This window comes from Drosophila subpulchrella, unplaced genomic scaffold (genome assembly GCF_014743375.2).
Source record: "Drosophila subpulchrella strain 33 F10 #4 breed RU33 unplaced genomic scaffold, RU_Dsub_v1.1 Primary Assembly Seq42, whole genome shotgun sequence".
Taxonomy (NCBI): Eukaryota; Metazoa; Arthropoda; class Insecta; order Diptera; family Drosophilidae; genus Drosophila; species Drosophila subpulchrella.
In genome coordinates, this window is record NW_023665635.1 from 816,419 (window position 1) to 840,069 (window position 23,651).

The 23,651-nt window shown below is 39.0% G+C and overlaps 1 protein-coding gene across 1 annotated transcript; it reads left to right on the plus strand.

The window, feature by feature from the left end:
• The first annotated feature begins 1,373 nt into the window (after positions 1–1,373).
• Positions 1,374–23,138, plus strand: LOC119562304 (mitochondrial import inner membrane translocase subunit Tim23-like). Its single transcript, XM_037875460.1, is given in 4 exon segments — positions 1,374–1,437; positions 21,995–22,093; positions 22,096–22,406; positions 23,133–23,138. Coding segments are annotated over 4 exon segments (480 nt in total).
• Positions 23,139–23,651: the final 513 nt, after the last annotated feature.

A 23,651-nucleotide genomic window follows, 5' to 3' on the forward strand; every position in this document is an offset into this window, starting at 1 on the left:
CGCATCCTATTTGGTTTGCTTGTCCGGAATTCAGCTGATTAAATTATCAGCTGTCAGAATACATTGCGGCAGCGTATTGCGGGCAGATAAAAAAAGCTAGCTCCGCGTCTTCGATTGTTTCTGTGCCGCAGTGGTCGCAGCAGGGGTTCAGGCTTAAGCCTATTGAAGTATTTCTTGAAACATGCGTGACCGGTTATCATCTGCGTAAGGTAAAAGGCGACCCGTCCGTGGCATCGCTGCAACCAAGGGGTTAGGCTAGGGATTAGCCTGTTCGTCCACTGCCCTTTGATCCGGTTTTCTCGTCTCCTTTACCATACCTCGATTGTGCTTCTTGGCTGAGTCCTGCTGTCTGTGCTTTCAGTCCTTCGCTCTGCGGCCAGGAGGTCTATCGGTATGGTAGTCGATCAGCACCCCCAGGTATTGATTGACTTGATACAATAGTGGTTGAACATACTTGTATAGTTTTCTTCTCCACTGTCCTTCTTTTGCTTATTAGCACTGCCTCGGTTTTGTGTTTGGCTAGTGATAGACCGTTGTCTGCGAGCCAGTACATGAGGATGTCTATCGACACGCTGCACCTTTCCTAGTACCTAAAACCATTACCTTCGGGTAATGCTTGCCTTAGTATCCCTTCGCACATTGCGTTCCATAGTATCGGGCCCTAGACTGGGCCTTGAAGTCTGTCTGAGTGGTAGGTTAGCAATCTATCCTTGAAGTAATCCGCTACTAGGTTGCCCGTGCGCCCATGCTTGCAAGACAATGTTCCAGTTGGCAAAATTAAAGGTATTCGTCGAAGTCTTTTCGAGATGGTTGCGATTATTTGCTCAAAAAATGTTTCCATGTTTTTACATAGGGTCTGTAGGAAGATGAATCATCGTTAAATTTTTCCGGCGCGGGAACCAGAACCAGTCAGTACATCTCCTTCAAAATACTATGGTAAGCTGCCACTATGGTTGGTAGTACAGCATTGGGGATATCATCAGAGCCAGGGTATTTTGCTATTTTGTTTTTCCTTATTGCTGTCAGTACTTCAGCCTCGTTATTGTTGCTTTTCCCCAATAGATCGCCAAATAAGTGGGGCTGCCTGGGGAGCAGTGTGGCCAAGGTGCCAGTGGCAATTTGGGGTCGGTTGCCTATTAAGCTAACCCATGACCATCCCGTACATACGCCGCATCGCACAGCTCTTCTGCATGCCTTGTTTGTTTTTTAGCTTTCTTTTTTGCTCTGTAGGCTGATATCCGTAGCTTCTGATTTCCACGACTTCGGCTTCTTTGACATCTACGTCTGGTCGACAGGTAGTCTCTCCACGCCCTGACTACTTCGTCCTTTCATCATGGTGGCACCTTTGGTGGCTTTTTCCATTACTGCGTCACATGCCGCATTCACTCTCTGGGCTATCGTATCCGAACAGGATTGGGCTGGTCGATTTGAGAAGAGGTATAGGAGGAACGTAGTCTTTCTGGAGGCAGTGTCGAGCTGCAGTTTTCTTCATATGTCTACATCTCGCGCGCTCGCACTGCATTTCGATATTCCTCTCCATCTCAACCCTAATTCACTGCTCCGCTCTGGAGCGCTTGAGTAAAGCTAGCCTTAAGCAGTTCTATTTTCCAAGTGTCACAATAAACACCCACGCACATCGCGTAAAAAGCCCGTATCATTTTTCTTGGGATCATTTTTGTCTAGTCGAAGCGGGATTTCAAAATCTGGATTTTCCATTCCTGGAGTTTCTTTGGATTTTTCTAGCAAGCTTGAACCGCTTCAGATAAGTTAAGCTTACTTCTATTTGCCGGTCATCAGCCAGTTTTCCGAACCCTATTTCGCCTGACATTCTGTCTAAATCCAAAGGTGAATAATCCGACCAAGGGCATTTAATATATGACTTTCAATTTCGTTATTTATGCCCGACAATATTCCAGTTTCCTTTGTCCACAATTGTACACTTTAAAAAATTCTAGTAGATATTCCAGTGCTACTATTGAAGTCATATATTTCTAAAATACATTTTAAATTCTAATCGTGTGTAATATATAACTCAGCCACAGTTTTCCTTAAGGACTGCACTATTAAATTTTACTGGGTTCCAACTGCGTATTTATTTTTACATAAATATCACTATGGACGGCAGTACACGTAGTGGCGAAGAAGATTGCATACCAAGTCTTTCGAAATATAGATTTGTTTTGAGAAAAAGCGGTGAAAGTGTAAAAGTAAAAATTTAGAAAATTGGAGGTGCTGAATACGGTGGGGATAAAAGCCCCCAGCTGTTTAGCTTGTTTTATTCTTACTGAGAATTCGCGTCGAATGACACCTCATTTGTTGAAATCCGATGTCCCGTTCAAAAGTAATTCAAAAAACAAGATTATCTTCTTCATCCCAAAATGAAAATGTTTGTCCCTTTAATTGTGGGTTTGTATGCATCCTATCTTAGTTTTAGGGTTTTGGAAACCCTAAGGGTGTATAAAGTAGCTTGAAATAGAAAACGTTTGTTCTACGACTTTTGAAAAACCCCGCTAGTTTAGCGGAAAATCCAAAAAAAAAAAGCCAGATTTAAAATGCTTATAGTATCTAAAAAACTAATACTAAAGAAACGTGCTATATATCTCTGAAAAGATAATTTAATTTGCTAAATACTCTTTATGTAGTAAAATTGTCTGAATTTAATAGATTTAGAGTTATGACAAAAATATATTTCTTAAAACCGCTTTTTGACTATTTTCTAAAAATTGAGTCCAACGATTTCTTTTTAAATTTCAAATCATATAGCCCTTAAGATTCCTCAACTTTTGATCTGTAGCACTTTTTGACCTAAAAATTACCGTTTGGAAGATATAAAGGGATAAAAAGTGCACTCGTTTCAGCTCAGTATACGAAATATTTCATACTTATTGGAATAAACAAGAATGATCTATTTGTTCTACCACTTTGGAAAAACCCGCTAGTTCGGCGGGAAATATAAGAAACGACAGGTTTTTCTTGGAATCTGAAACTATACAGCCCTTGAGATTCCAAACTTGTGCTATTAAAATAGGTAATTGAAGCGATAAAACTTGTTATTAAAAAGTTTAATATTCATGGGGACGACTCCTAGTCATGGTATTGGGGTACTTAAACTCTTGTGCAAAAATAAACTTATGATATCAAACAAAAACACCTCTTATCGAGGTAAAAAGTAGTGGCGAACGCGCCTTTAACAAAAATTTCTGATATCAACAATTGTGACGAAAAATGATATTACATTCGATAAAATAAATAAACTATATTAAATTTATGTATTCGGCAAGCTACAACAGAAAATTTTCGTGTAGGTAACTAAATATTTACTGTTGCGAGTGTATTTATTTTATCGAATGTAATATAATTTCTCGTCAAAATTGTTGATATCACAAATTTTTGTTAAAGGTGCGTTCACCACTCCTTTTTACCTAGTTAAGAAGTGTTTTTGTTTGATTCTAATACAGTCCACATTGACTACTCTTTCCAATACAGTCTACTCCGACGCAACGGCATTTAATTCCAGTTTCCTTTACCCATGCAGAGAAAAAAACGGAACAATACCCGTTTGATATTGTCTCCTCAATTTTCACATATCACTTTTTATACCTGTTACTCGTAGAGTGAAAGGGTATACTATATTCGTCGGAAAGTATGTAACAGGCAGAAGGAAGCGTTTCCGATCCCATAAAGTATACATATTCTTGATCAGGATCACTAGCCGAGTAGATCTAGCCATGTCCGTCTTTCCGTCTGTTCGTCTGTCCGTCTGTCTGCCCGTCCGGATGAACGCTGAGATCTCGGAAACTATAAGAGCTAGGCTATTGAGACTTGGCGTGCAGATTCCTGAGCTTCTTACGCAGCGCAAGTTTGTTTCAGCAGAGTGCCACCCAGCGTGATTTCGACAACACAAGAAAGTTGACTATGAATTCAACCTCAAAGCGTAAAATGGTGACAATTAAACAGTCTACAAACATAAAAAAATCATAAATATGAACGCGGATATCTCGAAAACTATCAAAGATAGAGAATTGGGATTTCAGATCTAGATTTCGTAGCCTTGTAAGCAGCGCAAGTTTATTACGGAAATATGCCACGCCCACTATAACGCCCACAAACCCATCAGGCCTGTGGCCCCCACAATTTTGATGCTAAATATACATTTTAACTGAAATGTGTTGGCCTCGTCAATACCTATCGATTGACTTAAACGCCCACATAACCATATATTGAGATCACGGGTAGGTGGCGCATTTTAATCTCGCTTTGCTGCTTGCATATATCTACGTTTCCCTTTGGTCCCTTTAGCTGAGTAACAGGTATCTGATAGTCGAGGTACTCGACTATAGCGTTCTTAGACAGTTCACAGTCCATTTAAACTTCTTTTCTCGACCTACAATTACAGCTAGAATATTTCTAAATTAAAAGCAACGTTACAATATCCACAAATTTATTCTAGCAAATCGTCTAAAATTAAATTGTTAAGGTGACAAACAAGCGTACCGACAAACAAACATAAGCGAAGTATTCACTGTTCGGTCAAACTCGAGCTTAACCTCAGCTGGTCTCTCTTGTACCCAATAATATAAACATAATCTCATTTAATAATCGACCACATATTTGCACTCTGGTAGTCCCCTGTTAGCAACCCCTGTAATCACTCTTCTGCTAATAAAGGTTCAGTTACAGTTCCAGATCAAAGTAATACGGTTCTCTTTTCGCTTGTGGTTAATATTTGAGTATTAGTTTATGCGCCCCCAACCTGATCATCTTATGCAGCACAAAAATCGCTTTGTGCACTTAACCTTTTGGCGCCCAACGTGGGACACTGTATTAACAATGAATTAACAAATTATTAATTAATAAACAATTGCAACTAGTCATCTCCGATAAATCATTCGCTCGATCACAACTCAACGTCGTCATAACCGCCATCGAACTTCAACTCCACAGTCACGCACATCGCAAGTTAAATACCTTAACATAAAAGTTATTAACTATTCGAAAAATTAATAGTCGATTCTCAAATTTCTTAACGGCAAACGACCCAATCGCAAAAGTAAGGGACCTATTCGCCACTCTCTTTTGCGAACGATTTGTTGTCTTCGTTTGCCTGCACATCGCCAATTACCGCTGCTGGTACAGTTTTAAGCTTTCGTCGTTTCGCTTTGGAGTTACCGATCTGAGTTGCCACTTTGCCACATTCACCGCGTCGTCTTCGTTCGTCGTTTTTACCACAACTTGCACTCGTTTCCGCATTCGCAAACCGTCATCGCAACAGTGTAAACGTATATATTGGAAACTCTTAAGCGCCAGCTCGCAAACATTAAGCATTAAGCGAAATATTACTCGCATTACAGGAATGGTCAATACCCAGGAAGAGGACGAAAAAAAATCGACAGATGAACTTCAGTGCCGTTTGGGAATATTAGAGTCATATTTTAAGCAAGAACTTTTAGTGCAGTCGGAGATTGAATGGACGTGCAGACTTGGAGGACAGTTACGTAACCACCAAGCTGACAATTCAAACCCTTCTCGGAGAGGAATTGCACAGCACGGTCTTCGACCACACCCCAGCACCAAGTTTCAGCACGCCGTCTCGACTGCCAACATTGGCATTCCCCCGCTTCGATAGAAATCACACGAATTACAAGAACTTTATCAAATCTTTTCTTCAACTTGTGAATCGTGAGCAACTCTCTAACATAGACAAATTTAACCATCTCCTCCATCGGCCTCATAAAGTTCAATCTTATCATTAGGATCTAATGCACAAATATCACAAGCAATGCTCATCTGCGTGATCATGGAAAAGTGCGACCATCAGACCAAAATAAAATGGATCGAATCACTGGACTAAGTCACGAACTATCCACTTGCTTAACTCTCAACGCAAGTTCAATTGATCGCAATCTCAAACGTCTTTGGGAACTGGAAGCTGTCGATTCGCCGCATATTCAGAAGCCGGAGCATTCTATTTGTGAGGAACAGTACAGGATGGGTACGCGTCTCGACAGCGCCGGTAGGATTATTGTCAAACTCCCCTTCAAGGATGACCCAAGCCGTCTGGGAAGTTCGTTGGATACCACTTCATTTTCAAACCCACTAGTGGGTTTACCAAGCTCAGGGTGGTGTTTGACGCTTCTTGTCGGACTTCAAATTCAACATCGCTGAACGACTTGCAATGCGTTGGCCCAACACTCCAGGTCGGGGGCACTTGCCTCTTACAAACTGGCACTCAAATAACGCTGGATTCATGGAAGTACACACTTATAAGGAGCTCAGTTCGTGTGGTGAGGGATTAGCTAGCGCTCTCGATGTTAACTGGAACCAACATGAAAATACACTGTTCGTTAAATTCACCCCAAGGAACCAGTCAACGATTATTACCAAAAGAACAATTTTATCCATCGCGTCGGCCTTGTCGATTGTCTCCAACACAAGCCTCGATCTCTTCAACTTTATGGTTTCTGCAACTATATCTACGATCGGAGACATCGACAAGAAACATTGCAGTTCATTTGCTGACTGGCAAATCCAGAGTAGCTCCTACTGTATGCAAATATAAAGCTCTTATTAGGGGACATGAAGTACACTGCATATTTTTGGACGGACTTACAAATAGTTCTCCATTGACTAAATCAACACTCAGTAACTCTTCGTCGGTAACCGCATATCAGAAATTCAAGATTGGACTGCAGATGGCCAGTGGAACTTTGTTCCCGGTGGAAACAACCCGGCGGACGTTGTCTCACGTGGGACTACCACAACTGGGCCACCAAAGTCTCCAGAAACTATCGATATAAACTTAGAAGTTGTCAAGGCAGAGCAAAGAAGGAGCGCATTCTGTGAAACTATGAACAACAATCACGTTCACCAGCATTTCACCCGCATTAGTTCCTGCATTCGTTGCCTCCGCACCATCGTCTTTTGCTTTGCAACAATATCACGGGGAGGTAAAATTGTCGAAGCATCGCTTACCCCAGACAAACTCCGTACAGCATCGTTTACAACATTCAGCAACAATCGTTTCTGGAAGACTTTCGCTCGCTACAGAAAGCTAAACCGCTTACAAGTCATTTAAAATATTGTACTCCATTTCTCGACAGCTCCGCAGGATATGCCCTCATCAGGGTTGGAGGACGACTCCAGAACGCCGACATCCCTGAATCTGAACGGCACCTGCTTCTGCTTCCTAGCAAGGCGCACTTCACTTGGATCTAACATCGGCACTTGCGTCTACGGAATTGTCATGCAGGCAGCTCTAGTCGCGCTAATCCGTCTGGAATACCGGATCGTTAATGCCAGAGAGCTCGCTAGTCGAGTGGTGCGTTCCTCTGTGGCGTGCGTTCGGTTTAAGTCTAAACTGGAGAACCAACTCACGGGATCGCTGCCACTAGAACGAGTGCAACCACAGCAACCGTTCCAGAAATGTGGAGTCGACTTCTGCGGGCCGTTCCACACGTACCTCCGCATCAGAGGAAGGGGTCCCACAAAGTCCTATCTAGCCGTCTTCATTTCTTTGGCCTCCAGGGCAGAGCACATAGAAGTCGTCTCCGATTTGTCAACCAAGGCATTTCTCGCAGCACTTAAACCAAGTCCGTCGGATATGTAATGCGACAATGGAACTAATTTTGTCGGAGCTGCCAGTCATCTCCGTGAACTACAATAATTCTTGGAAGACAAAGCTACGCAAAAAGCTATTTCATCATATTCGTCAACCAATCTCATAACATTCCATTTCATCCCTCCTAGAGCTGCGCACGTTGGAGGCCTTTGGGAGGCCCCGGTAAAGAACGCGAAGAGTCTGCTTTACAGAACGCTAATGAACTCAAGACTCACATTTCAAGAGCTTTGTACCATCACTGCGGAAGTCGAGGCGATGCTGAATTCGCGCCCGCTGTCTCTGTTATCTCCGGATCCCAACGACCTTGGAGCACATACTCCGTCTCTTCGCGCGCTTCCAGAAAAAATCATCTCATCCACAAATGTCTCCAACCCAGAAAGATATTTTTATACCCGTTACTCATAGAGTAAAAGGGTATACTATGTTCGTCGGAAAGTATGTAACAGGCAGAAGGAAGCGTTTCCGACCCCATAAAGTATATATATTCTTGATCAGGATCACTAGCCGAGTCGATCTAGACATTTCCGTCTGTCCGTCCGGATGAACGCTGAGATCTCGGAAACTATAAGAGCTAGGCTATTGAGATTTCGCGTGCAGATTCCTGAGCTTCTTATGCAGCGCGAGTTTGTTTCAGCAGAGTGCCACGCCCACTCTAACGCCCACAAGCCGCCCAAAACTGTGGCTCCTCCAGTTTTGATGCTAGAATAAAAGTTTTAACTGAAATGTATTGTCCTCATTAATACCTATTGACCCAAAAAAAGTTTGCCACGCCCACTTTAAGCCCCACAAACCGCCCACAAACTTCAAAAAATCGTAAGTATGAACGTGGATATCTCGAAAACTATCAAAGATAGAGAATTGGGATCTCAGATTTAGATTCCGTAGCTTTGTGCGCAGCGCAAGTTTGTTACGCGAATATGCCACGCCCACTCTAACGCAAACAAACCGCCCAAACCTGTGGCGCCCACAATTTTCATGCTAGATAAAAAATTGTAACTGAAATATTTTGGTCTCGTCAATACCTATCGATTGATCCAAAAAACGCCCACTCTAACGCCCATAACGTTTAAATCTGTCTACCGCCGGTAGGTGGCGCATTTCAATCTCGCTTTGCTGCGTGCATATCTCCATTTCTCTTTGGTCCCTTTAGCTGAGTAACGGGTATCTGATAGTCGAGGTACTCGACTATAGTGTTTTTTTTTTTTGTTTTTACTTTGGTTGTTTATTTTGAATCTTCTCTTACGAGAGTAACAAAATGTGTTAAAATCTTAAATCTCTCTTAATATTTCCACTCCGAACGTACCACGGTGCCCCGGTGATAGTTCTCAGGATTTTTCCTTGGGCTCTTTGCACGATTTCTACGTTGCTGTTGCTGGCGCTCCCCCACAACTGGGAGCCATAAGTCCTGATTGGTTTCAAAACGGAGTTGTAAGGAAGGACCTAGTAGTCCAGACTAAGGGGAGAGCGGGAGTTTATAAGCCAATGCAGACTGTTTGCCTTCAGCCTTAGGTGAGTTCAACATGCATGCGCCAGGTAAGCCGTCTGTCGAGATGTACGCCAAGATATGTTACTTCATCTGACTGAGGAAGCACGGTGTTGTTTAGTGTAAAGTTTGGGCAATTTCGTCTATTTAAGGTAAAGGTTACTTGTTTACATTTTTGCTAATTTACTTTACGCCATTCTGAGAGCCATTTCTCTACTACACCTAGATGGGCCGCAAGTTGCGCTGATGCTTGTTGTGGACATTTAGATCGGCTGAGGATCGCGGTGTCGTCGGCAAACGTAGACATAGTCAGTTGTCTGCTCGTAGGAATATCAGAAGTGTTGAGTAGGTATAAAGTTGGCCCGAGAACGCTGCCTTGAGGAACTCCAGCTTCGATTTTATGTTCAGCTGACATGGAAGTATTGCATCTCACAACAAATATCCTGTTGTAAAGACATGACTTCAAGAGTTTATGCGTGTTATTAGGGAGTATTATTTTGATTTTATGCATTAGACCGTCAAGCCATACTCTGTCGAATGCTTGAGAGACGTCCAAAAATACCGCAGTGCATTATTCCCTATTTTCAAATGCACTTCGAATTTCTGATGTTATGCGGTTCACTTGTTCGATAGTTCCATGATTTTCGCGAAAGCCGAATGATGTGCTGGGATACTATTATGTCTTCTGAAGTAGGGTATGATTCAGGCAATTTTCAAAGAGTTTTGATAGACAAGAAAGTAAACTTATCGGTCTGTATAAGGAGGTGAGCGTGTGGTCTTTTCCTGGTTTTGGTATCATTATGATGATTAACTTTTCCACCTCTTTGGGAAGCAGCCCAGTCTTGTCATCGCGTTGAACAGCTAAACAAGAAATTTTAGCTGAAATGTATTGGTCTCGTCTCTACTTCACTCTAACGACCATAACGCTTAACTTTTGATATGGCATCATTCATAGTATTGAAGGTACCAGCTTGCATGATAAGTTTAACCTTATCGATTGTACAATTTTTAGTCATTGCTTTGACTGCATGCTGAGTGGAATAACTTCTGGCTAACTCTAGGGGTAAGCCATCTGTTATATATGAACCTTCTAACGATTTTGTCATCTGCTCAACCTCTTGTGCGTACTGGTTAGCAGTTTTATTGCGTTGCTGTAGGTTCATCAGTTTTGTTGACAACACTTCTACAGTTTCGCCTTTGACTTTGCTTTTTAATCTGGAAATGACTTCAGTTATTGTTGTTTAATTTCCGATTAGATTTCTGGCGACACCTTTTAGCTTTGTTTTTATTATGGAAACTGCTAATTGTTCGTGCTCACCTTTTATTGATTCTATTATTTGTAATGCATCAATAAAACTTGTTAAGTTTTCAGCTTTACCATCGAAAACTGGTATAAGCTTGGATGCTGTATTAATAAAATTAATATTAGATTGTGCCATTGTGATATTGTTTCTTAATTTATTTTCTATTATGCTTGAACTATCATCAGAATCTGTAGAATTATCCAGATCTGACATTAAAACAGCTGGAATAGTAAGATTATTTAAATCTTGCTTTTCTATTCTAGGATTTGTTTCTGTAAGGTCTTCTGATTCTATTTGGTCAGTCAGTTTATTTTGTTGATTCCGGTTCATCACCAGTTTCAACTGTTAGGGAAGTGTTATAGTCGGTACTGATATGTCTAAACCGAACTTTTGTTTAATTGATATTAAATTAGATCGTAGTCTGATCAAGAATTTTGATACTTGGGACCAATGATCTTGATTTAATTTTTCCCTCTGGCCATGTATTAGTATTCGTGCTTCATTAAAGCATTTTACTAGAATTTCCACATGTTTTATAAAGGTATTTTTTTGAATTGGCCTGTTTTGAGTAAGTGACTTATATGATTTATTAAAGTCAACTTTTATGTTATTTATTTGCTTATATAATTCATTCCATTCTATTATATTGCGGAGATGAATTATTTCTTAAAAACCATCATTACTATTGCTCTACCTAGTATTGGGGTTTCGTCTACTGCTGATCTAACTTGTACACCTGGAATGGTAGATAATACAATTCCCTTTTGGGTGCTTGTGCAATGAATTAGTGGAGAAGTATCTAAATTAAATGTTTCAATATATAAATTTTCTAATTCATAAATGCTTACTGAAGTTGCTCAAACTAATTGCAGAATTCTTTCTTTAAAATGAGCGTTCCTATCATATGTGTCTCTAATTGCCTTAAGTGTAGCCATTTTTAGTTAATATATTTTTATTTATTTATTTTTGTTTTATTCCATTTTCTTAAATTTTAAAATTTGATTACAGAATTATTTTTCTTTTAATGTTGTTTGTGCTATATATTTATACCCTTGCAGAGGGTATAATGATTTCAGTCAGAAGTTTGCAACGCAGTGAAGGAGACGTTTCCGACCCCATAAAGTATATATATTCTTGATTAGCATCACTAGACAAGTCGATCTAGCCATGTCCGTCTGTCCGTCCGTTTCTACGCAAACTAGTCTCTCAGTTTTAAAGCTATCGGGCTGAAACTTTTCCAAAAGTCTTATTTTTTTTGCAGGTAGTATATAAGTCGGAACCAGCAGGATCGGACAACTATATATTATAGCTCCCATAGGAATAATCGGAAAAAAAATGTTAGAAAATTATTTCTTTGGTGTTTTTTAACATGTTACCTCCCTTCTTTGGAAATAACATTTTTATACCCTTGCAGAGGGTATATTGATTTCAGTCAGAAGTTTGCAACGCAGTGAAGGAGACGTTTCCGACCCCATAAAGTATATATATTCTTGATCAGCATGACTAGACGAGTCGATCTAGCCATGTCCGTCTGTCCGTCTGTCCGTCTGTCCGTCCGTTTCTACGCAAACTAGTCTCTCAGTTTTAAAGCTATCGGGCTGAAACTTTCCCAAAAGTCTTATATCTTTTGCAGGTAGTATATAAGTTGGAACCAGCCGGATCGGACAACTATATCTTATAGCTCCCATAGGAATAATCGGAAAAAAAATTTTTTTTAATTATACACTGGTCGGCATATGTATTTTGACAAAACAAAAGTTAAATATACTCATAACTTGAATTTACTTCTTGTAAACTATAGGCATCAATGGAAAGGTAATTTAAATGCCGTTTGAATAATGCAATACATTTCTTAACCCATTCAGTATTTATTGAAAAGAAAAATTTGTGTAAATGAACTTTTAAATTTTTTTTTAAAACTTTTTTCCTCGACTTGAAAATTTAATTTTTTTGATGCAAAAAGTTTTTTCAAACAAAAATAATAGTAACTGCAAAAAGAATTTTTCAAAAATCCTTTTTCTTATATTTTTTATGATTTTTTGAAAATGCTTAAAAACAGCCATATTTTTATTTTTATTTTTCATACAAATTTTTTCGGACATTGTCACCTTCAAAAAATCATAAAAAAAATAAATAAAATGATTTTTGAAAAATTCTTTTTGCAGTTACTATTATTTTTGTTTGAAGAAACTTTTTGCATCAAAAAATTTAAGTTTTCAAGTCGAGGAAAAAGTTTAAAAGTAGATGTTTACACAAATTCGTCCTTTTCAATAAGTACTGAATGGGTTAAGAAATGTATTGTATCATTCAAACGGCATTCAAATTACCTTTCTATTGATGCCAAAGTTTACAAGAAGTAAGTTCAAATTATGAGTATATTCCACTTATGTTTTGTCAAAATACTTATGCCGACCACTGTATCTTTGGTGTTTTTTGGCATATAACCTCCTAAGCTTGGAAATAACATTTTTTAATTAGTTTTGAATTTTGAATTAAATTTTATCGAAATCGGACGACTATATCATATAGCTGCCATAGGAACGATCGGAAAATTGGTGGAAAAATAATATGAAACAAATTATAGCTTCGGTGTTTTTCAACATATAACCTCAAACGCATGGAAATAACAGTTTTTAATTAGTTCTGAATTTCGAATTTAATTTTATCAATATCGGAAGACTATATCATATGGCTGCCATAGGAACGATCGGAAAATTGGTAGGAAAATAATATGAAACAAATTATAGCTTCGGTGTTTTTTGACATATTATCTTATACTATTGGGAATATTATTTTTTGTGTTTTTAAATTTAATAATTATAGCTGCAAGGGTATATAAGCTTCGGCTTGCCTAGCTAACTTCCTTTCTTGTTTAGAATTACATATCTCTGTGGACGGCAATACACGTAATGGCGGATCGCGAAGAGAGCGTGCGAAGACAACTACTATACATATATAGCCGCAGAATTGAAAATCTGCCATTATGGTCCGATCGTAACGAGTGGTACACCAATCGAAAGGTATCGCAAAAACTAAGAAGGTAACATACTTAGACCTTCGAAATATAGATTTGTTTGGGAGCAAAATAGTAAAAGTAAAAATTTAGAAAATTGGAGCTACTGGATACTGTGGGGATAAAAACCCCCGGCTGTTTAGCCAGCTTTATTCTTACTGAGAATACGCGTCGAATGACACCTCATTTTTTGAAATCCGATGTCCTGTTCAAAAGTAATTCAAAAAACAAGATTCCTCTTCCCAAAATGAAAATGTTTGTCTCTTTTTTTGTGGGTTTGTATGCATCCCATCTTAGTTTTAGGGTTTTGCTTGAAATAGAAAACGTTTGTTCTACGAAAAACCCGCTAGTTTAGCGGAAATCAAAAAAAAAGCAGATTTAAAATGCTTATAGCATCTAAACAACTAATGCTACAGAAACGTGCTATATATCTCTGAAAAGATAATTTAATTTGCTAAATACGCTTCATAAAGTAAAATTTTCTGAATATAATAGATTTAGAGTTATGACAAAAAGCTATTTTTTAAAACCACTTTTTGACCATTTTCTCAAAATTGAGTCGAACGATTTCTTTTTAAATTTTAAATCATTTAGCCCTTAAGATTCCTCGACTTTTAACCTATAACACTTTTTGCCCTAAAAATTACCGTTTGTAAGATATTAAGCAATAAAAAGTGTAACTCGTTTCAGCTCCGTATACGAAATATTTCAAACTTATTGGAATAAACAAGAAAAAAACCTATTTGATGAAAAATATTCTTATTAGATTTTTTCAAACGGAAAATCTGTTATGGTTTTAGGGTCCTTCACTTGCATGAAGCTAAACGAAATAGATAACTTGAACTATTTGTTCTACCACTTTGGAAAAACCCGCTAGTTCGGCGGGAAATGTAAGAAACGACAGATTTCTCTTGGAATCTGAAACTATACAGCCCTTGAGATTCCAAACTTGTGCTATTAAAATAGTTAATTGAAGCGATAAAACTTGTTGTGCCTAATTCAAGGTGGCGTTCAGCTAAGATTAGGGGTCGAATCTGTGTGTTTGGTTTTTCAATAGCCAAGCAGATGGGGACGACTCCTAGTCATGATATTGGGGTACTTAAACTCTTGAGCAAAAAAAACTTCTGATATCATACAAAAAAACCTATTAACGAGGTAAAAAGTAGTGGCGAACGCGCCTTTAACAAAAATGTCTGATATCAACAATTGTGACGAAAAATGATATTACATTCGATAAAATAAATAAACTTTATTAAATTTATGTATTCGGAACGCTAAAACAGAAAATTTACTAGTAGGTAAATAAATATTTACTGTTGCGGACCGAAATCATAAATTTAATATAGTTTATTTATTTTATCGAATGTAATATCATTTTTCGTCACAATTGTTGATATCAGAAATTTTTGATAAAGGCGCGTTCGCCACTACTTTTTACCTCGTTAAGAAGTGTTTTTGTATTGTATCATATAGCTGCCACAGGAACGATCGTAAAATCGGTGGGAAAATAATATGAAACAAATTATAACTTCGGTTATAAATAATGGAAATAACATTTTTTAATTCATTCTGAATTTCGAATTTAATCTTATCAAAATCGGACGACTATATCATATAGCTGCCAAAGGAACGATCGTAAAATTGGTGGGGAAATAATATGAAATAAATTATAGCTTCGGTGTTTTTATACCCGTTACTCGTAGAGTAAAAGGGTATACTAGATTCGTCGGAAAGTATGTAACAGGCAGAAGGAAGCGTTTCCGACCCCATAAAGTATATATATTCTTGATCAGGATCACTAGCCGAGTCGATCTAGCCATGTCCGTCTGTCCGTCTGTCCGTATGAACGCTGAGATCTCGGAAACTATAAGAGCTACAATACTGAGATTAGGCATGCAGATTCCTGAGATTCCTGCGCAGCGCAAGTTTGTTTCAGAAGAGTGCCACGCCCACTCTAACGCCCACAAACCGCCCAAAACTGTGGCTCCTACAGTTTTGATGCTAGAACAAAAATTTTAACTGAAATGTATTGTTCTCATCAATACCTACCGATTGACCCAAAAAAAAAGTTTGCCACGCCCACTGTAACGCCCACAAACCGCCCACAAACTTCAAAAAATCGTAAATATGAACGCGGATATCTCGGAAAATATCAAAGATAGAGAAACGGGATTTCAGATTTAGATTCCGTGGGCTTGAGCGCAGCGCAAGTATGTTACGCGAATATGCCACGCCCACTCCAACGCCCACAAACCGCCCAAATCTGTGGCGCCCACAATTTTCATGCTAGATAAAAAATTTTAACTGAAGTGTATTGGTCTCGTCAATACCTATCGATTGATAAAAAAAAAAGTTTGCCACGCCCACTCTAACGCCCACAACGCTTAAGTCTGTATACCGCCGGTAGGTGGCGCATTTGCTGCTTGCATATCTCCACTTTCCTTTGGTCCCTTAAGCTGAGTAACGGGTATCTGATAGTCGAGGTACTCGACTATAGCGTTCTTCCTTGTTTAACATATAACCTCCTAAGCTTGGAAATAACATTTTTAATTAGTTTTGAATTTCGAATTTAATTTTATCAAAATCGGACGACTATATGTATCATATAGCGCCATAGGGACGATCGGTAAATTGGTGGGAAAATAATATGAAACAAATTATAGCTTCGGTGCTTTTATACCCTTGCAGAGGGTATATTTCAGTCAGAAGTTTGCAACGCAGTGAAGGAGACGTTTCCGACCCCATAAAGTATATGTCAGGGACTGAGACATTTGCTGGTCTCCTTCTTGCATTTTTGCTGCAGTTGCGTAGTGAGTCGCAGTCAACGTCTTCTCCGTTTAGATATCAAAAGCAAAGTGAAGTCGGCTTCTTTCTGCCGGCTTCTTCTGACACACGTCAAAAGGTATTGCCTCATCCAATTGCAAATTCCTTTCTTTTCTCTCTCTCTCATTTGCAATTCCTTTTTAGTCCTTCTCTCTCTCTCTCTCAGAGTCCTTGACCTAGACCATGACCGCGCCACACTCGGCTGAGTCGACACTCTCTCTCGTTCTCAGTCCACGCTCTCAGCAATTGTGCAAATAAAAGGAACCACAAACAAGAAAGAACGCTATAGTCGAGTGCCTCGACTATCAGATACCCGTTACTCAGCTAAAGGGACCAAAGGGAAATGGAAATAAGCAAGCAGCAAAGCAAGACTGAAATGCGCCACCTACCGGCGGTAGACAGATTTAAGCGTTATGGGCGTTAGGGTGGGCGTGGCAAATTTTTTTTTTGGGTCAATCGATAGGTATTGACGAGACCGATACAGTTCAGTTAAAATTTTGTATCTAGCATGAAAGTTGTGGGCGCCACAGGCTTGGGCGGTTTGTGGGCGTTATAGTGGGCGTGGCATATTCGCGATACAAAATTGCGCTGCGTACAAAGCTACGGAATCTAAATCTGAAATCCTGATTCTCTATCTTTGATAGTTTCCGAGATATCCACGTTCATATTTACGATTTTTTGAAGTTTGAGTGCGGTTTGTGGGCGATAAAGTGGGTGTGGCAAACTTTTTTTTAGGTCAATCGATAGGTATTGATGAGAACAATACATTTCAGTTTAAATTTTTATTCTAGCATCAAAACTGTAGGAGCCACAGTTTTGGGCGGCTTGTGGGCGTAAAAGTGGGCGTGGCACTTTACTGAAACAAACTTGCGCTGCGTAAGAAGCTCAGGAACCTGCACGCCAAATCTCAATAGCCTAGCTCTCATAGTTTCCAAGATCTCAGCGTTCATCCGGAGAGACGGACAGACGGACAGACGGACATGGCTAGATCGACTCGGCTAGTGATCCTGATCAAGAATATATATACTTTATGGGGTCGGAAACGCTTCCTTCTGCCTGTTACATACTTTCCGACGAATCTAGTATACCCTTTTACTCTACGAGTAACGGGTATAATAACCTAATGACTAGTTTATTATACCCGTTACTCGTAGAGTAACTATTGGGAATATCATTTTTTGTGTTTTTAAATTTAATTACTATAGCTGCAAGGGTATATAAGCTTCAGCTTGCCGAAGCTAACTTCCTTTCTTGTTTTTTTAAATTTTGTCCAGATTATTTGCCTGGCTCATATATTTCTTCTTAAGACATTTATTATCAATTTATAAAGTTTATAGAAACAATTTGCGCACATTATAACAACAATTATTATTAACAATGTATGAACTAATTCTAAGTCAATGTTATTTGACTCTGCTTTATTAATAACATTTGCAGTGGAATCCACTGTTTTTGTATCTATTAAACCCATCTTTGGGGTTGGTATTCTTAATATATATCTTGGTCTGTCAAATATTTTAGATTTTTGAATTAATTCGTAAATTTTGTTAATGTTATTCATTAACAATTAGTTTGATTTGAATAATTTTGATTTGACTGTTTTTTTATTATTATATTTGACATATAATTTCCTGCCTATTTTGTGTATGGTTTTCAATTCGCTCAATTTTAACATTTGTTTTTATGAAATAAATGAAAAAATATGCATCGCAGTGCAATTAAAAAAATTTTGCAACGCAGTGCAGCGCTCTTGGTAGCGCTGTCGGTTCACTCTTCCTTGGTCTGGCTTGGTGTGCCCGGTGCTGGCTGCACAGGCTGTACTTCTGTGGTGGGGCACCGGTGCTGGCTGCACAGGTTGTTACTTCTTTGGTGGGGGCTCCGGAAGAATTCATATTTCCCGAGGGTGCCAATAAACAGCGTGGGCGTTTCGAGCTTGCCTTCTCACAAATAGGCACTTCTGTGATGATTGGAGCTATTAAAATAGTTAATTGAAGCGATAAAACTTGTTGTGCCTAATTCAAGGTGGCGTTCAGCTAAGATTAGGGGTCGAATCTGTGTGTTTGGTTTTTCAATAGCCAAGCAGATGGGAACGACTCCTAGTCATGATATTGGGGTACTTAAACTCTTGAGCAAAAAAAACTTCTGATATCATACAAAAAAACCTCTTAACGAGGTAAAAAGTAGTGGCGAACGCGCCATTAACAAAAATGTCTGATATCAACAATTGTGACGAAAAATGATATTACATTCGATAAAATAAATAAACTTTATTAAATTTATGTATTCGGAACGCTAAAACAGAAAATTTACTAGTAGGTAAATAAATATTTACTGTTGCGGACCGAAATCATAAATTTAATATAGTTTATTTATTTTATCGAATGTAATATCATTTTTCGTCACAATTGTTGATATCAGAAATTTTTAATAAAGGCGCGTTCGCCACTACTTTTTACCTCGTTAAGAAGTGTTTTTGTATTGTATCATATAGCTGCCACAGGAACGATCGTAAAATCGGTGGGAAAATAATATGAAACAAATTATAACTTCGGTTATAAATAATGGAAATAACATTTTTTAATTCATTCTGAATTTCGAATTTAATCTTATCAAAATCGGACGACTATATCATATAGCTGCCAAAGGAACGATCGTAAAATTGGTGGGGAAATAATATGAAATAAATTATAGCTTCGGTGTTTTTATACCCGTTACTCGTAGAGTAAAAGGGTATACTAGATTCGTCGGAAAGTATGTAACAGGCAGAAGGAAGCGTTTCCGACCCCATAAAGTATATATATTCTTGATCAGGATCACTAGCCGAGTCGATCTAGCCATGTCCGTCTGTCCGTCTGTCCGTCTGTCCGTCTGTCCGTCTGTCCGTATGAACGCTGAGATCTTGGAAACTATAAGAGCTACAATACTGAGATTAGGCATGCAGATTCCTGAGATTCCTGCGCAGCGCAAGTTTGTTTCAAAAGAGTGCCACGCCCACTCTAACGCCCACAAACCGCCCAAAGCTGTGGCTCCTACAGTTTTGATGCTAGAACAAAAATTTTAACTGAAATGTATTGTTCTCATCAATACCTACCGACTGACCTAAAAAAAGTTTGCCACGCCCACTTTAACGCCCACAAACCGCCCACAAACTTCAAAAAATCGTAAATATGAACGCGGATATCTCGGAAAATATCAAAGATAGAGAAACGAGATTTCAGATTTAGATTCCGTAGGCTTGAGCGCAGCGCAAGTTTATTACGCGAATATGCCACGCCCACTCCAACGCCCACAAACCGCCCAAGTCTGTGGCGCCCACAATTTTCATGGTAGATAAAAAATTTAAACTGAAATGTATTGGTCTCGTCAATACCTATCGATTGATTTAAAAAAAACTTTGCCACGCCCACTCTAACGCCCACAACGCTTAAATCTGTCTACCGCCGGTAGGTGGCGCATTTGCTGCTTGCATATCTCCATTTTCCTTTGGTCCCTTTAGCTGAGTAACGGGTATCTGATAGTCGAGGTACTCGACTATAGCGTTCTTCCTTGTTTAACATATAACCTCCTAAGCTTGGAAATAACATTTTTAATTAGTTTTGAATTTCGAATTTAATTTTATCAAAATCGGACGACTATATGTATCATATAGCTGCCATAGGGACGATCGGTAAATTGGTGGGAAAATAATATGAAACAAATTATAGCTTCGGTGCTTTTATACCCTTGCAGAGGGTATAATGATTTCAGTCAGAAGTTTGCAACGCAGTGAAGGAGACGTTTCCGACCCCATAAAGTATATGTCAGGGACTGAGACATTTGCTGGTCTCCTTCTTGCATTTTTGCTGCAGTTGCGTAGTGAGTCGCAGTCAACGTCTTCTCCGTTTAGATATCAAAAGCAAAGTGAAGTCGGCTTCTTTCTGCCGGCTTCTTCTGACACACGTCAAAAGGTATTGCCTCATCCAATTGCAAATTCCTTTCTTTTCTCTCTCTCTCATTTGCAATTCCTTTTTGGTCCTTCTCTCTCTCTCTCTCAGAGTCCTTGACCTAGACCATGACCGCGCCACACTCGGCTGAGTCGACACTCTCTCTCGTTCTCAGTCCACGCTCTCAGCAATCTTGCAAATAAAAGGAACCACAAACAAGAAAGAACGCTATAGTCGAGTGCCTCGACTATCAGATACCCGTTACTCAGCTAAAGGGACCAAAGGGAAATGGAAATAAGCAAGCAGCAAAGCAAGACTGAAATGCGCCACCTACCGGCGGTAGACAGATTTAAGCGTTATGGGCGTTAGGGTGGGCGTGGCAAATTTTTTTTTTGGGTCAATCGATAGGTATTGACGAGACCGATACAGTTCAGTTAAAATTTTGTATCTAGCATGAAAGTTGTGGGCGCCACAGGCTTGGGCGGTTTGTGGGCGTTATAGTGGGCGTGGCATATTCGCGATACAAAATTGCGCTGCGTACAAAGCTACGGAATCTAAATCTGAAATCCTGATTCTCTATCTTTGATAGTTTCCGAGATATCCACGTTCATATTTACGATTTTTTGAAGTTTGAGTGCGGTTTGTGGGCGATAAAGTGGGTGTGGCAAACTTTTTTTTAGGTCAATCGATAGGTATTGATGAGAACAATACATTTCAGTTTAAATTTTTATTCTAGCATCAAAACTGTAGGAGCCACAGTTTTGGGCGGCTTGTGGGCGTAAAAGTGGGCGTGGCACTTTACTGAAACAAACTTGCGCTGCGTAAGAAGCTCAGGAACCTGCACGCCAAATCTCAATAGCCTAGCTCTCATAGTTTCCAAGATCTCAGCGTTCATCCGGAGAGACGGACAGACGGACAGACGGACATGGCTAGATCGACTCGGCTAGTGATCCTGATCAAGAATATATATACTTTATGGGGTCGGAAACGCTTCCTTCTGCCTGTTACATACTTTCCGACGAATCTAGTATACCCTTTTACTCTACGAGTAACGGGTATAATAACCTAATGACTAGTTTATTATACCCGTTACTCGTAGAGTAACTATTGGGAATATCATTTTTTGTGTTTTTAAATTTAATTACTATAGCTGCAAGGGTATATAAGCTTCAGCTTGCCGAAGCTAACTTCCTTTCTTGTTTTTTTAAATTTTGTCCAGATTATTTGCCTGGCTCATATATTTCTTCTTAAGACATTTATTATCAATTTATAAAGTTTATAGAAACAATTTGCGCACATTATAACAACAATTATTATTAACAATGTATGAACTAATTCTAAGTCAATGTTATTTGACTCTGCTTTATTAATAACATTTGCAGTGGAATCCACTGTTTTTGTATCTATTAAACCCATCTTTGGGGTTGGTATTCTTAATATATATCTTGGTCTGTCAAATATTTTAGATTTTTGAATTAATTCGTAAATTTTGTTAATGTTATTCATTAACAATTAGTTTGATTTGAATAATTTTGATTTGACTGTTTTTTTATTATTATATTTGACATATAATTTCCTGCCTATTTTGTGTATGGTTTTCAATTCGCTCAATTTTAACATTTGTTTTTATGAAATAAATGAAAAAATATGCATCGCAGTGCAATTAAAAAAATTTTGCAACGCAGTGCAGCGCTCTTGGTAGCGCTGTCGGTTCACTCTTCCTTGGTCTGGCTTGGTGTGCCCGGTGCTGGCTGCACAGGCTGTACTTCTGTGGTGGGGCACCGGTGCTGGCTGCACAGGTTGTTACTTCTTTGGTGGGGGCTCCGGAAGAATTCATATTTCCCGAGGGTGCCAATAAACAGCGTGGGCGTTTCGAGCTTGCCTTCTCACAAATAGGCACTTCTGTGATGATTGGAGGCGGAATCGGCGGATGGCAGGTGTCTATACTGGTATCAAAGTCACCAAGGCGCCCAAACAGACTGGAAAACTTCGACGAACGCAGTTAATTAATCACGTTATGAAGCAAGGTTCGTGCACGGCGAACACGTTGGGTACACTTGCGGTACTTTATTCGGCGTGTGGGGTGTTGTTACAGTTCATCCGTGGGGAGGATGACTATATAAACACAGTTATTGCAGGATCTGCCACAGGACTGCTATACAAATCAACAGCTGGCCTACGGAGGTGTACATTTGGCGGCGCTATTGTGTTAGGCATATCGTCGCTCTATTGCTTATACTGTGTGAGCTCCAGATCCAGGTCCAGATCCTTTTATATTTTGAATATTCTTTATTTGTAATCAGGAGCAGCATTAGTGACGCTTCCAACGTCAAGTTGTTTCTGATTTAACAATTTTCCTTAGGTTCTAAGTAAGCCTAAGTCTCGTAGCTGCGCTGCCCACAGTTGGACGGCAGAGAGACGGCTATGTATATCTTATATATATTAGTGTATTTAATTATGCTCTCTTTAGCTGGAGCGCGAGGGTATATGTATGTACTTGAGTTTGGCTGAGCGACCGGCGTGTGTAACAGAATGCTGACACTTGCACTTTCTGTGAGCGCGCCGATCGACTCATGTTTCGGCCACTTAGGTTTTTGACCGGACCTTTGTTTATGTAAACACTGCAACAAAGTGTTACAGTGTGTTTGCTTCAAGTACTCTTGGTACAGTAGATATTCAATATATGTGCATTAGGGTGGTCCAAAAAATGAAAACTAGTTCTCACCATTTTACATGGTAGATTAATGTCTGTAAAAAATTTAATCAAAAGTAAAAAAAAATTTTGTTGAGGCTTAGACCTTGCGAATCGTCCTCAAAAAGTCCCCCAACTTTGTCAACATTCTAAACTCAGTCAATATTAGTACAAAATTGACAATTCCGAAATGTTTTTGGTTGGACATCTAAAATCCGAATTTGACACAACGGATTTACCATCTAAGAGATCCGTATTATCTAGTGTCCTCTATAGGACTAGATTTTCCGGAAAAAATTCTTACAAAGCGCCAAAGATCTAACACATACATATGCGAGCTACCATTTGGATTCAAAGGGGAATTCTAGTCCGGCCTCACCATCATATTATTAAATCCATATCGAGGCTTCACAAAGAGTTTTTTTTGCTTAAAAAAAAAAGTTAACTAAAAAGGAGAGCTTCACCGAAACAGGGAAAGCCGTTATAGAATCATGTTAAATGAACGCTTTAATATCAACCATGCCATGGCATGGTGGCAGTTTTTGAATAATAAATAAGCATATATAATTAAGTATTGCCTTCTTTGTCCTTCCTCATTTCGGTATATAAGTGTTTAAAAAAGGTCCATTTATGAAACGGTTATTTTTTAAAATAAATACAATTATTTGCGAAATGTTTTAAATGACTTATTATGCAAATCGAGGATTTTAATATCTTATTGTCAATATTTTCAAAAATTAAATCCAATTCGATCTTGTACGACCATGTAAATTCTGGTCTTGGCAACTAGTAAAC